Here is a 15,000-nt window from a genome sequence, read left to right on the forward strand (position 1 = left end):
GGTCGCAGCAGATATGTGCCCTAACTCTTTCCCAACGGTTTTATTATGAACAGAAAACGGATTCTACTTTAGATGAACTTTTTAAGGCATGTAATATGTAATGGATCCTTCTCTCTGGTTACGCTTCACTTTCCCTTTGCCGAAACATACACCGAATAGTCTGCCATTTCTTTACAGATTCTCCTCTGTCCTCATACACCTACAACACTGAGGTTACCTAACAATTCTTCTTCACCTAAGGGGTTAACTGTGCTACTTTCCTCTTGGTAAGGGTAGAAGAGACTCCTTAGCTATGGTAAGCAGCTCTTATGGAGAAGGACACTCCAAAATCAAACCATTGTTCTCTAGTCTTGGGTAGTGCCATAGCCTCGTACCATGGTCTTCCACTGTCTTGGATTAGAGTTCTCTTGCTTGAGGGTACACTCGGGCACACTATTCTATCAAATTTCCCTTCCTCTTGTTTTGTTAAAGTTTTTATAGTTTGTATAAGAAATATTTATTTTACTATTGTTACTGTTCTTAGAATATTGTATTTTTCCTTGTTTCCTTTCCTCATAGGGCTATTTTCCTGGTTGGGGCCCCTGGGCTTATAGCATCCTGTTTTTCCAACTAGGGTTGTAGCTTAGCAAGTAATAATAATAATAATAATAATAATAATAATAATAATAATAATAATAATAATGGAAATATTTCTATATTGCTTTGACGTGGGGAAAAAGAGGTGCAGTTAAAAGGCGGTAATAAATTGGGCAGAGGGTTAAAGCCATCGTTAATTGTGATAGTAAAGAACGCTACACAAACAGATGAAAGTTTCAATTGAAGTAAGCCGAAGCAATGTTAAGATATAACCATGAATTTTGGGTATAATATGAAAAATAGAATTTTTATTTAAATGGGTATTTGAAAGCCTGTGTACTAATTGATTGTTAGAAGAGAACAGGATCAGCAAGAAAGATAGCAGGAGTTCTACATTTTATTCATTGAAATCTAATGAAAAGAAAATTGTTATTATAGTATAAAAAGAATTAATTAGAACTGAAAGCTTGGATGTTATCAGATACTATGAAGGATTCGTAACAATTGAAAGAAAGATACATTTATTTTGAGACAGTCTAGTCACGTTCAGACAACGGAGGAAGAAAAGTGACTTAAAAAGTCATCATTTTTATATGTTTCAGAGGAGACTGAATAAGTGGTACTAAAATGTTAACAGAATAGTAGGTGAGATGTAGAGGTGGGTGACGCAAATATGTAGAGATTTTGATGCGCTGCTAATGACTTTTACGTAGTTATATACACATTCTAATGGTGCTGAAACTTACTCTACAGAAGTTCTCTTTATATCAAGAAGTTACAAATTATTAATTGATATATGTGTGTTCAAAAAAGGTTCATAAAAGATAAAAGAAATAAAGATTAATCCCTATACTTCAGCCGATAAATTTTTTCATAATTTTCACACGGTACTTTGAACATTCTGGATTCGATATCCTTTTTTTTTTTTTTTTTTTTTAATAAGGGCGCCTCCTATGGTCTTGAAATATTAAAAAAAAATAATTTCTCAGCTTTAATATTCTTTATTATATTTTTTCATATATTTCTGATATATGTGTGTGTGTTTGTTTATGAACAGCTTCCTGGCCGCAATTTTAATTGTAGAGTAAAGAAACTTGCAGGGATTAACTGTTATGTAAAAAGCTGGAAATGAGTAAATTTTGGAAGTTCAAGGTCAAAGGTCAAGGTCAATCAAAATGTCCAATTCACGTAATCAGCCATAAGTTTGGACATCATTGTCACAGAGACTTCAAAATTGATTCACATTTGATTGTATGAAAATCCACGCCAATTAATACATGTTAAGGTCAGAGGTCTAGGTCAAGGTCGATCAAAACGTGGGAAAATAAGCTGCCGCGGCGAAGGTCTGGCGCTCTACTGAGTGCCCCTCTATCATGATTTCAAATTCTTTGTTTAAGTAGGCTTGGGAACGGGTGTCAACGTGACAGGTTTTGGGTGGGTGTCTTTCAGAATGTGCCTGGATGGGTGGCCAAGTAGAATGACCAGTCTTAACATTCTCAAGTTAAGACAAGGAATATTTTATGTAAACCCGAAGTGTAATACATTTTGGCATCACTCGCACTTCAATGGCAAACTGGAATATACTGGTTATGATTCTTACATAAATCAATACACGATCTTGCATGTGAGGAATTGATGCTTTAGGGTCTAAAATATTATTTTCTTCTGAAAGGTTAATACAAATGAGAACCTCCTTTCGAAGCGCAAATAGTTTTGAAAAAGAAGATGGTCATAACCCACAACAACAAAAATCCCCTCTTTAGCTATTATTATTATTATTATTATTATTATTATTATTATTATTATTATTATTATTATTATTATTATTACTTGCTAAGCTACAACCCTAGTTGGAAAAGCAGGATGCTATGAGCCCAAGTAAGGAAAGGAAAAAAAAGGAAAAATAAAATATTTCAAGAACAGTAACAACATTGAAATAAATATCTCCTACATAAACTATAAAAACTTTAACAAAACAAGAGGATGGGAAATAAGATAGAATAGTGTGCCCGATTGTATCCTCAAGCAAGAGAACTCTAACCCAAGACAGTGGAAGATAATGTACAGAGGCTCTTCTACCCTTGCCAAGATGAAAGTGGCCACTAAGCAAATACACGGCAGTAGTTAACCCCTTGGGTGAAGAAGAATTGTATGGTAATCTTAGTATTGTCAGGTGTATTAGGACAGAGGAGAATATGTAAAGAATAGGTCAGACTATTTGGTTTGTATGTGTGTAGGCAAAGGGAAAATGAACCGTAACCAGAGAGAAGGATCCTATGTAGTACTGTCTGGCTAGTCAAAGGACCCCATAACTCTCTAGCGGCAGTATCTCAACGGGTGGCTGGTGCCCTGGCCAACCTACTACCTACAAGCTACTACCTATCAACATATGTTTCAACTTTTATATATCTACACTTATTTTTGGTTGTCATTTCGTTTATATGTGGATAGCACATCAAAAGAAGTCTAGGTTTATATCCTTTTCTTCAGCTGGACGTTGAAACTTAATTCACTAATACGAAAGTTCTGACCCCGAGTTTGAATTCATTTCATATATTCTCCTGTAAAAATATACCCTAACGATGCCCGTGTCTCTTAATTCATTTCGTCTGGCGCTAGTTTATTATTTTTCAGAAGGAATTCCAATTTTTATGCGACAGATGTCTATGATAAGCAAGCGATGACTTGAAGAAACTGCCGCTCATTCGATATTGCATTGCAACGGATTTTTCCCTCTCGAATTCTTCCTCGTGTCATTTGATCCTTACAATCAGGCTTAATCGACAACTCAAACCATAATCCCTGAATGGAATCCATCATTGACTGGTCATTGTTATTTACAGCATTGTCACGCAATTGGTAACCTTACGTTTCTCTTGTGACATCGATAGGATTGCATGTTGTCAGCAAGCCCTCCCCCACCCCCTTCCCCCGTCTCGTTTCATCGCCTTACGCAGCAGATACAATAACTTTGATGAGAATTTTTCTAAATGAAATTTTTGTTTTCAATATTGTTTTCCTCATTTTAAAGTTAAATTGGGGTTTGTATGTTTTTAATTACATTTTTTTCTTAAAATATAAGTTTTTTCAAGTTTTACTGGGAATTTATCAAAATGAAATTTTATTTCGGTGAGCATTCTATCTCGGGAGGTATGTAGTGAGTTAAACAGCTTATTTGTTCAGGTAGATATTAAGAAAATATATTTTATTATATTTTAAAATAGGATATTCTTCTAAATACCACTTTAGTGAGTTACTACATAACTAATGTAAGGAGTGCTGCTCCAGAATATTTTAAGCCTTTATTTTATTTTCCTTTTTTTTAAATGAAACAAACAAGTATAAGTAAATTATTGATACTTGATAGTATCCTTAAAAAAATCGAACATTTTCTAATATTAACAAAATATATAAAGCTCTATTTCATTAGAAAACTTACTTATTCCGCTAAATGATAAACAACATTGTTTTTCGATTTAGTTGTAAAAAAAAATTAATTTTTGAACCTAGAAAGCAAAGCCACCACAGCTATTATTATTATTATTATTATTATTATTATTATTATTATTATTATTATTATTATTTGCTAAGCTAAAATCCTAGTTGGAAAAGCAAGATACTATAAGCCCAGGGGCCCCAACAGGGAAAATAGCCCAGTGAGGAAAGAAAGCAAGGAAGAATAAAATATTTTAAGCACATTGACAATATTAAGATAAATAAATCCTTTGTAAACTATGAAAACTTTAACAAAACATGAAATGATTTGCATGCATAGTCTCGTAGTCAATTCGTTTTTCCTTTTCTGTTATTATTGACAAGGATAGAATATTTACAAAATATGAAATACTATATAGGCTATCATTAGAAAGCTGAATTGTTAAGCTAAAGATGAATAAATAAATATTGGTCTTTGCAATACCACTTCCGTAAGAAAAGAAATCTTTTTGCGTCGTTACATGTGTTACGACTTATATAGCTATTGTATAATAACAGCGATATTCTGAGACCTAGATAAAGTTTCTGAGGTAAAAACAGAACTAACCCTTATCATTAAAAGTAAATTATTTGTTCCCTATCTCTCTGGTTACGGCTCAATTTGTCTTTGCCTACACATTCACCGAACAGTCTGGCCTATTCTTTCCTTATTCTCCTCTGTCCTCATACACCTGACGACACTTAGATTACCAAAACTATTCTTCTTCGCTCCAGGAGTTAACTTCTGTACTGTAATTGTTCAGTGGCCACTTTCCTCTTGGTAAGGATAGAAGAGAGACTTTAGCTATGGTAAGCAGCTCTTCTAGGAGAGGGACACTCCAAAATTAAACCATTGTTCTCTGGTGTTGGGTAGTGCCATAGCCTCTGTACCATGGCCTTCCACTGTCATGGATTAGAGTTATCTTGCTTGGGGGTACACTCGGACACACTGTTCTATCTTGTTTCTCTTCCTCTTGTTTCTTTAAGTTTTTATATTTTATATGTGAAGGATCTAATTTAATGTTGTTACTGTTCTTGAAATATTTTATTTTCATTGTTTATTCTTCTCTTGTAGTTTATTTATTTCCTTGTTTCCTTTCCTTACTGGACTATTTTTCTCTATTGGAGCCCTTGGGCTTATAGTATCTTGCTTTTCCAACTAGCTTGTAACAATAACAACAGATTTCATTTGCTATTTAGACGTACAATATCCATAGACAATATGTGAAACTACAAATCAATAGAAAAAAAAATTTATTCAGCTAAATGACTAATTAAATTCAAACTCTTGTATATTGTTTTACGTGAGCTAAGTGAAAACACTTACACAATATATATATATATATATATATATATATATATATATATATATATATATATATATACATATGTATATATATATATATGTATACATATATATATACATATATATATATATATATATATATATATATATACATAAATATATATATATATACATAAATATATATATATATATATATATATATATATATATATATATATATATATATATGTTTGTTATGCTTTACTAACTTTTTTCGATATTTATATACAGTAAATACTTGTGGAATTTTTGTGGCTATAAAATATATTTGAATTTATTGTCAAATAGACAAGTCCAAAATGACGTCTATACCGTATGACATTATGGCTCTAGACGCTGGAGCCATAATGTCATATATTTTATAATGCTCTAGAGTCTGGAGCATTCTTAAAAATATTTCTTTTATGATTTTTCGTTCCAGGTAAACAAATAGGGCTTAGTGCTCAAGGATGAAAAATATAGTGATTGGCGTCAAAGGTGTTAAGACGGTCAGAAGCAATAATATATATATATATTTGATGGGCATTATTTTGTTCCATTACAATACATATCATACACCTGAATGTTGGTTAGCATACCTCCGCCACGGTAACTTATTTCTCGAAACCAGCTTGCCTTTCCTAGATTCAATTTAAACCGTTGGTGTATTTGAAGTCTGTGTGACAACTACCTACAAAATTGGGGTTAAAGTTAAGGTTAATTCGGTCGACCTTGTGTTCGACCTTGACCTTTGACCTAGGACTTTCATAGATGAACACTTCTACGTCTCAACACTGTCTTGGGTAAAGTTCTCTTGCTTGTGCTCGGGCACACTATTCCATCTTATTTCTCTTCCTCTCGTGTTTTAAAGGTTTTATAGCTTATATATGAAAGATTTGTTTTAATGGTGTTACTCCACTAAAATATCTTATTTTGATTATTAATTACTTCTCTTATAGTTTATATATTCCCTTATTTCCTTTCCTCACTGGGCTATTTTACCTGTTAGAGCCCTTGGGCTTATATCATCTTGCTTTCCCAACTAGAGTTGTAGCTTAGCAATTAATAATAATAATAATAATAATAATAATAATAATAATAGTTGGCTACAAGAGCTAGTATTATTATCACTCATCCCTCTGATGAGTAGTACCATGCCAAAAAGGCTACTAGTTACAATCAAGGGTTGTGGTGGCCATTGTGGTAACGTTGTGACGAGCCGAGAGAAGGTTGTGACTCAAAGGCAGGATGAAAGCAACTGAGGCACAACCTTCTCTCGGCTGGGTGTTCGGGTTACTCCGGGGTCACCGATGTGACGAGCCGAGAGAAGGTTGTGCCTCAGTTGCTTTCATCCTGCCTTTGAGTCACAACCCTCTTTCGGCTCGTCACAACGTCCCTGACTGATGAACACCAGACTGGGGTTCGAGTGCCGCTCAAACTCGATAGTTCCTTTAGTCGGTGTAACCTCACTCTCCTTGTGAGCTAGGGAGGGGGGGTTTGGGGGAGCTTATACTATAGGTCTCTCTGATGAGTCACCGGCAGCCATTGCCTGGCCCTCCTTGGTCCTAGCTTGGATAGAGAGGGCCTGGGTACTGATCCTGTCTCTAGGGCATTGTCCTGCTTGATAGGGCAATGTACTGTCCCTTGTCTCTGCCATTCATGAGCAACCATTGAACCTTTCGTTGGTGCAATTATATACATCCAACTAAAATAGTAATGAAGACTAGGAATTGGAATAGATATGGCATTATAGTCATCAGTCTTTTGTTCCAATACCACATAATTATGTATAAATAAATCACTAAGGGCGATATGTAATGATTTTTATGTGGTTATAATCCATAAATAATTGTACTTGTAGTGAAAAAATATATCTATTTTTTTCATTTTTTTTTTTTTTTATCAATGTAGTCTGTGTAGTACTAGAACTGTTTGGATACGGATCAATATAAAATTTGGCTTCATCATATTTTTGTGTTACCCGTGTTCTATGAAATTTATATTATTCTATTGAAAAATAGTAGATTCATTTCCAAAATTTAGAAAGAGGGAGAAGGCTTCTTTTAAGATTTTTTTGAAATGTTCTGATTTTTTTTTTCTTTTGTGTAACAATAACGTTAGTCAACTGGCATAAAGGAACTCCCCGCGAAGTAATGGAGTGACATTATACATTTCCTCAGAGCGATGTGGACCAGGAATTCAAGTGTCCGTCTATACCTCCTCGACTCGGCTGTATATTACCGTCATACATGAAGGGTATAGTTATTACTCAAATACAGATATAGTATTCACATTTCGAAAAGTCTCTTGCCAGTAAGTGTTCGGATAAGTTACTTTTGTCGTTAATCGTATTCATTTTTCACTCCTGACAGAATCTTCATACGCACACATCCTTCTATGTCTTCTAGAAATTATTTTTCATCTCTTTTCCTTCCTGAAAACATTTGGAAGTGTCCAGCATTGGGAAACCTTTAAAAATAGAAATGCGGCCTAGAAATTTTGCAACTTAATCAGGAATATGATCTATCTCTTGTTTCATTTCTTTCATTTGATAGAGAAAGTCTATTGTAGTCTTTTGAGAGATGGGGATTAAGGAAACAAATTCTAAGTCATTCAACAGTATACTTAGAAGACCAAAAATGGTGATATCCTGTCACACCTTTTCTCATTTCTTTTGAGATTTGTAGCCTCGTTCACTTCAGATTTCAAATCATTACGGTGTCTCTGACTACAGTTGTTGAGACAATTCTTTGTAGAATTAGCTAAACCAGTTATTTATCATTAGAGTAATAGATGACATAGTATGACCAAATCATTTCGTTTGGATTAGGTTTATCCTAAGCTCTTTGACAGATACTGCTACGGGGAAATATGTTTTATGAAAATTTTTTAGCCATGGTCGGCATGTTTCTTTGTCAGGTCAGTAACAGATATGATAACATTCATGATAATCGTAAGGTAAGGCTAACAAAACATCAAAATTTCATGGAGCATTTTTACATATGTACTCAGTGATCAACAGGTATATATATATATATATATATATATATATATATATATATATATGTGTGTGTGTGTGTGTGTGTGTGTGTGTGTGTGTGTGTGAGAGAGAGAGAGAGTGTATGTGATTGCATGTATTAAATGCAAGGTTTATGTAAATTTCTAGTAATGGATGCAATCTATTTCAGCGACGAAAGTTAAATGTTATTTGTAAGTAGTAGGTTGGCCAGGGCACCAGCCACCCATTGAGATACTACCGCTAGAGTCATTGGATCCTTTGACTAACCAGAAAGTACATTAGATGTTTCTCTCTGGTTAGGGCTAATTTTTCCTTTGCCTACATATACACCAAATAGACTGGCCGATTCTATCCTTATTCTCTTCTGTTCTTATGCACTTAACAACATTGTGATTACCAAACAATTCATCTTCGCTCAAAAGGGGTTAACTACTGCACTTTTGTTCAGTGGCTACTTTCCTCTTGGCAAGGGTAGAAGAGACGATTTAGCTATGTTCTCTAGTCTTGAATAGTACAATAGCCTCTGTACCATGGTCTTCCACTGTCTTGGTGTAAAGTTCTCTTGTTTGTGGGTACACTAGGGCACATTATTCTATCTTATTTCTTTTCCTCTTGTTATTTTGAATTTTTTATGGTTTATATATGAAAGACTTATTTCAATGTTATTGTTTTTAAACTTTTCTTGTGATTTATTTCATTATTTCCTTTCCTCACTAGGCTATTTATCATGTTGGAGCCCTTGAGCTTATAGCTTCCTGCTTTTCCAACTAGGGTTGTAGCATAGCAAGTAATAATAATAATAATGATAATAATAATAATAATAGTTGTCAGGGCTAAGTTGTTTATGGTATACTTTTAAGCAAAGACGGGTCCATATGCTGGATTTTATATTTTGCCTGCCGATAATTTACCCCTGCACTAAATGTAAGTAATTTCACAGAATTCTCATGCTAATGTGGTGTTAAAATGGCTTTCAACATATAATGTATTACAACTTTTGTTTGTATGAAGATGGCAGAGGATTAATAGATTTTAGTCCTTGAAATATTTATATCTTTGTGCTTTTTATCACTAATAACATTCCTTATTACCCAGATAACTAATTCGTCCCTGTACGATCATTTCTAACCACAGTTTCATGACTAACAAAGCAAATGAATCTTTTTGTGAATTTTGATGGGAAGCTATTATAACATCTATGAAATATGTATTATATTTGCTGACTCTTGGACCATGTCTCACTGCCTTGTACTGAAGAGTTTGCGTGTGCTCTTGAAAGTTCCATTTGGGGGAAAACATTGTGCATAATTATACATTCAAGTGCAAAATCGTGAATCCCCAATAAGTGTCTTCTGGCCATCACAAACGTTTATCTTGATTATTTTTTTTTTTAATTAATATATTTTGTGTGTTTTTGCATTACTGAAATAAAATCCCAGTCCAAAGACCAAGATCCATTTATTCTAATTCATAATGCGAAGTGAAGAGACCGAGAGAAGAACATTTATAGTTCCTATTTCGGACCCAGAGTCCGGTGACCTAGGTGTGCTCCAACATCTGCATTGTCAAAGTCATAGTCTTCGCCACACATATCGGGCCCCATCGGGCAGTACTCGAACTCCTCGGAGTACGGCGACTGCGTCAAGAGGATAAGGTTAAAGAGGAAAGTCGTGATTCCGAAAAGAATGAAGAGGAGACGGTCAAGGACTCGCGAGAGGTACTTCCATTGTTCGGCCAACTCCGACACCTTTTGGGTATGCGTGGCCTTTCGGGACTGCTGGGTCATGAGGGCCAACATCCCCTCCAGGGCTTCGACCTTTCGTCTCTGTATCGGATCTGCAAAATATGAAAGAAGGAATAAAAAACCATGAGTAGGAGGCAAATATTACACCAATATTTGTTTAAGTATAACGAAATATATTGCAAAAGCCAACTAATACACAATACAGACCTTTGATGGAATCCGAGAAAGAAGTTTTAACATTGTAATGGGGAATCACGTTGATGACCTCATGGTTATGCGGAAGATTAAATTGGTCGGCGAAAACTCGAACCTTATCTTTCATAATTTTCCGGTTCTGTTGGGAATATTTTATTATATATCGAAATAAATAATTCAATATATATATATATATATATATATATATATATATATATATAATATATACATATATATATACAGTATATATATAAATATATATATACGTATATATAAGTGTATATATGTATGTGTGAGTATATATATATATATATATATATATATATATAATTCATATATATATATATATATATATATATATAATTCATATATATATATATATATATATATAATTCATATATATATATATATATATATATATATATATATATATGTATATAAGAACCAACACCAAATGTTTTTAAGAAACAAAATTATCTTTAAAACCAACACCAAATTGTTTTTAAGAAACAACACCGAATATTTTTTAAGCAGCAACACTAAATTATTATGTTGATAAACAACAATTTGTTTATAAAATACAAAACAGAAAATGAGTGTTTTCATCAACTGAGAAACAAGATGCTCTACCTCATCCAGGTCCCAAAGCTCCTCGATGAATGTGGGCACTTTCATAAAGGTGACCTTTGCCACGAATAGAGTTGTAATCCTGTGCAGCGGAAAATTAAAATGTAATCAAAGCCTCGTTTTTGGAGACGTTCTGCTTAGTGCAGACAGACGGGGATTAGAGCAAGAGAGATGAAAGAAACTATTACCTTTATTTACTGAAGGCTCCTACTACTGTATGATGTTGTTTGATAAATTTTTATATATCTATATATATATACATATATATATGGATAAATATCAACACAACATCGTGTTCAAATAGAAATAATATATATATATATATATATATATATATATATATATATATATATATATATATATATATATATATATATATAATATATATATATATATATATATATATATATATATATATATATATATATATTTATATATGTGTGTGTATATATATGAAAAGAAGGAAAAGGTCAATTTATTGAAGACTACATTTTAATAAGAAATGCACATCAAAGGACATTATTTAAAGAGTAGGAACTCCTTATCCTCTATGTCGTATTTACCGTATAAAACCAGGATATGACTTTGAAACAGTGTTGATTTGCCATTGAATATTTTTAATCACGAGTTTCATGTTTTGTTATCTAATTAGGCCTTCCTAAAATATTGAATTTGATTTCCAAAATCCTTGCAAAGCACAAGACAAATTTACATATATTTTCCATAATTCTGTCCATCCATCACAAAGCCTACTAATACACAGTATTCTAAAAGTTTCATTCCAGCTATGACCAGACTGTGGAATGATCTTCCTTATCAGGCAGTTGAATCGGTGGAACTTCGGAATTTCAAACTTGTAGCCAAGGTTTTTATATTGAACAGGCTGACATACTGTAGATCTCTCTTCATAGTTTATATATGAAATATCTGTTTTAATGTTGTTAGGGTTTTTAAAATATTTCACTTTAATCGCTCATTACTTCTTATATCGTTTATTAATTTCCTTATTTCCTTTCGTCACTGGGCTATTTTTCCCTGCTGGAGCTCTTGGGCTTAAAGCATCTTGCTTTTCCAACTAGGGTTGTAGAACTTGTAGCTTAGCTAGTAGTAATAATAATGATATATATGACAGAAACATTTTAACAATGTTACTGATCGTAAGATAATTTATATTTTATGACTTTTCATATATAGTCTATTTATTTCCTTATTCCATTTCCTCACTGGGCTATTTTTCCTGTTAGAGCCCTTGAGTTTATAGCATCCTGCTTTTCCAGGTAGGCTTGTAGCTTAGCAAGTGATAATAACAACTAAAACGGACAAAAGGTAGACCGCATACCTTTGCCTATAACAGTGATTTTCAACCTGTGTGCCACGGTCCACAGGTGTGTCACGAGATTATTTCAAGTGTGCCGCGAAACATTATCACGGCACACTGGGAAATACGAAAAACAGGTATAGATTTCGGTTACACATTACGGAGACACCGACAAATAACTAAGATCAGAATATACGTATGAAACTCTCTATAGTCCAAGGTCGTCTCATTATTTATAGTAATGCTTAGTTAAATCAAATCTAAAGGTGGTGTTACATCGTGCTCACGAATTCTCAATGAATTAATAGCATTTTTTTTTTTTTTTTTTTTTTTTGATCGAGAAAAGTAGCGAAAATTCTATGAATATCCTCATTGCGAAATTTCTGTCTAAAATGGATTACTCGACGAAAATATTTTGTCAATTTAAAGACACAAACAGTAGCATGCAAGGTAAAAGCAAAACTATTTTAATCTCAGCTGATAACTTGGTTGCCCCATTTGGAAAAATAAAGGGAACTCGCGTAATTTGGATAGATTTCCTTCAATGCGTATTACTCACATTATTATCATTATTATTATTACTTGCTAAGCTACAACCTTAGTTGGAAAATCAGGATGCTATAAGCCCAGGGGCTCCAACAAAGAAAATAGCCCAGTGAGGAAAAGATAAAAGGATAGTAAAATCTTTTAAAAAGAGTAACAATATTAAAATAGATATCTCCTATATAAATCATAAAAACTTTAACAAAACAAGAAGAGAAATAAGATAGAATAATCTGCTCGAGTGTACCCTCAAGCAAGAGAACTCTAACGCAAGACAGTGGAATAACATGCTACGGAGGATATGGCACTACCCAGACTAGAGAACAATGGGTTGATTTTGGAGTGTCCTTCTCCTAAATAATAGGCCAGACTATTCAGTGTGTGTGTAGGCAAGAGGAAAATGGACCGTAACCAGAGAGAATTATCCAATGTACAACTGTCTGGCAAGCCAAAAGACCCCATAACTCTCTAGCGGTAGTATCTCCAAGGGTGGCTAGTGCCAGTCCCTATTGTGCTTTCCCATCTGACAGTGCTCAATGAAAACATCGACCATTATTTCCCACCAATGAACACAGAAAAGTATGACTGGATTTAAAATCCCTTCATAAAAGTTCTTTCTAATAGTTGTATAAAGAAAAAACTGGCCGCTAATTATAGTAATTGAGGTATTAAAATAAAAGATTCTATAACATATATTGATGCATTTTAGATTTCTATACAAAAGGAATACCCCACATTAGCTAAAATAATTTTATCACTTGTTACAATTTCCTGCTAAACTTAACTGAAGAAGAAATGAGAATCTGCATCTTGCACTTATGAACTAAAAAATATCAGGAAAAGGTTTCACATTAGTTAGTGGCAACATTGACTGATTAAAAATAATGATATAAGATTCACATTCATATTCATATAATCTTTTTTAAGTCTGTGGTTCCATTTCATGATATTCAAATATATACACTTTTGAATTTTGCCAAGTGCGTCATAATATTCTAATGCTATCCTGTGTGTGCCTTGGCTAAAAAGTGGTTGAGAAACATTGGCCTATATCATGTTGTATATCAAAAGATGGGCAATTGAATTATGCACCTTTTGGCACTAGTTTCATGCAAATAGGATAAAAATTGACCACAATAGGGCAAAAAAAACGATTTTACCTTTGCCTTATCTTGACCTTGATCTTTGATCCAATCTCTCCTAAAATATAAGCACATTGTCCTTTAATCATGGCAAATCATCCCATCAAATTTTATGAAATTCGGTGAAATGATTTTTGAGTTATGCGAATCTCAATCAAACCAATAATTAATACACTCATATCAAAATATAGCCTTCTGACAATAATAATAATAATAATAATAATAATAATAATAATAATAATAATAATAATAATTTCTATCATCTCAATTTGTATATTCTACCATTAACCTCATCAGTCCCAACACCTTCGCAAAAAAAATTTGGCACTCAAGCACCCTGCCCTTTTAGCGGACACTGTACATAACCCATGGCGCAAAATTTGTTTGGGGTATAAATTCGCAGTTTCTTAATCATATAGCTAAATAAATTTCCTTTCCATGGGTTTAAGATATTACATATTCTGTATTTTATTATTATTATTATTATTATTATTATTATTATCATTATTATTATTATTATTATTATTATTATTATTATTGTTATTATTATTATTATTATTATTATCATCATTATTTTACAGTGAGGAAAGGAAATAAGGAGTTAAATAAACAAGTTTTACAAAGTAATGAATAACAATATAAAATATCTTAAGATCAGTAACTACTTTAAAATGTATATGTCATAAATAAACTATGAAAAGAGACTTGTGTCAGCCTGTTCAACATTAAAATATTCCCTGCAAATTTGAACTTCTGAAGTTCAACCTATTCAAGAGCCTGATTAAATGTTTAAAGGTCACTCATGAATGGCAGAGGCAAGGGACAGTGACAATGCCTTAAAGACTAACCAGATAGCGGCAAGCCGACTCTCCAACAGGCTAAGACCAGGGAGAGCCAGGCAATGGCTGCTGAATCATCTATTGGCTCACCTTAGCTCACAAGGATTGTAAGGTTGCAGACACTACAAGAAACTATCGAGCTTGAGAGTGACTCGAACCCCAGTCCTGCAGATCACTAGGCAATAGGCCACAACTGCCT

General features: G+C 33.2%; 1 protein-coding gene across 1 annotated transcript in view; it reads right to left on the reverse strand.

The window, feature by feature from the left end:
• LOC137630364 (uncharacterized) overlaps nucleotides 1-15,000 on the reverse strand; it is a 59,130-nt gene that overhangs the window by 21,046 nt on the left and 23,084 nt on the right. Inside the window, exons 10-12 of the mRNA XM_068361795.1 lie at nucleotides 10,963-11,041; nucleotides 10,345-10,471; nucleotides 9,933-10,229 (exon numbers count right to left, since the gene is read on the reverse strand). Of these exons, the coding sequence (XP_068217896.1) occupies nucleotides 9,933-10,229; nucleotides 10,345-10,471; nucleotides 10,963-11,041 (503 nt within the window). The remainder of the gene's footprint in view (nucleotides 1-9,932; nucleotides 10,230-10,344; nucleotides 10,472-10,962; nucleotides 11,042-15,000) is intronic.

The sequence above is a fragment of the Palaemon carinicauda genome, chromosome 38, assembly GCF_036898095.1.
Source record: "Palaemon carinicauda isolate YSFRI2023 chromosome 38, ASM3689809v2, whole genome shotgun sequence".
NCBI classification, from domain to species: Eukaryota; Metazoa; Arthropoda; class Malacostraca; order Decapoda; family Palaemonidae; genus Palaemon; species Palaemon carinicauda.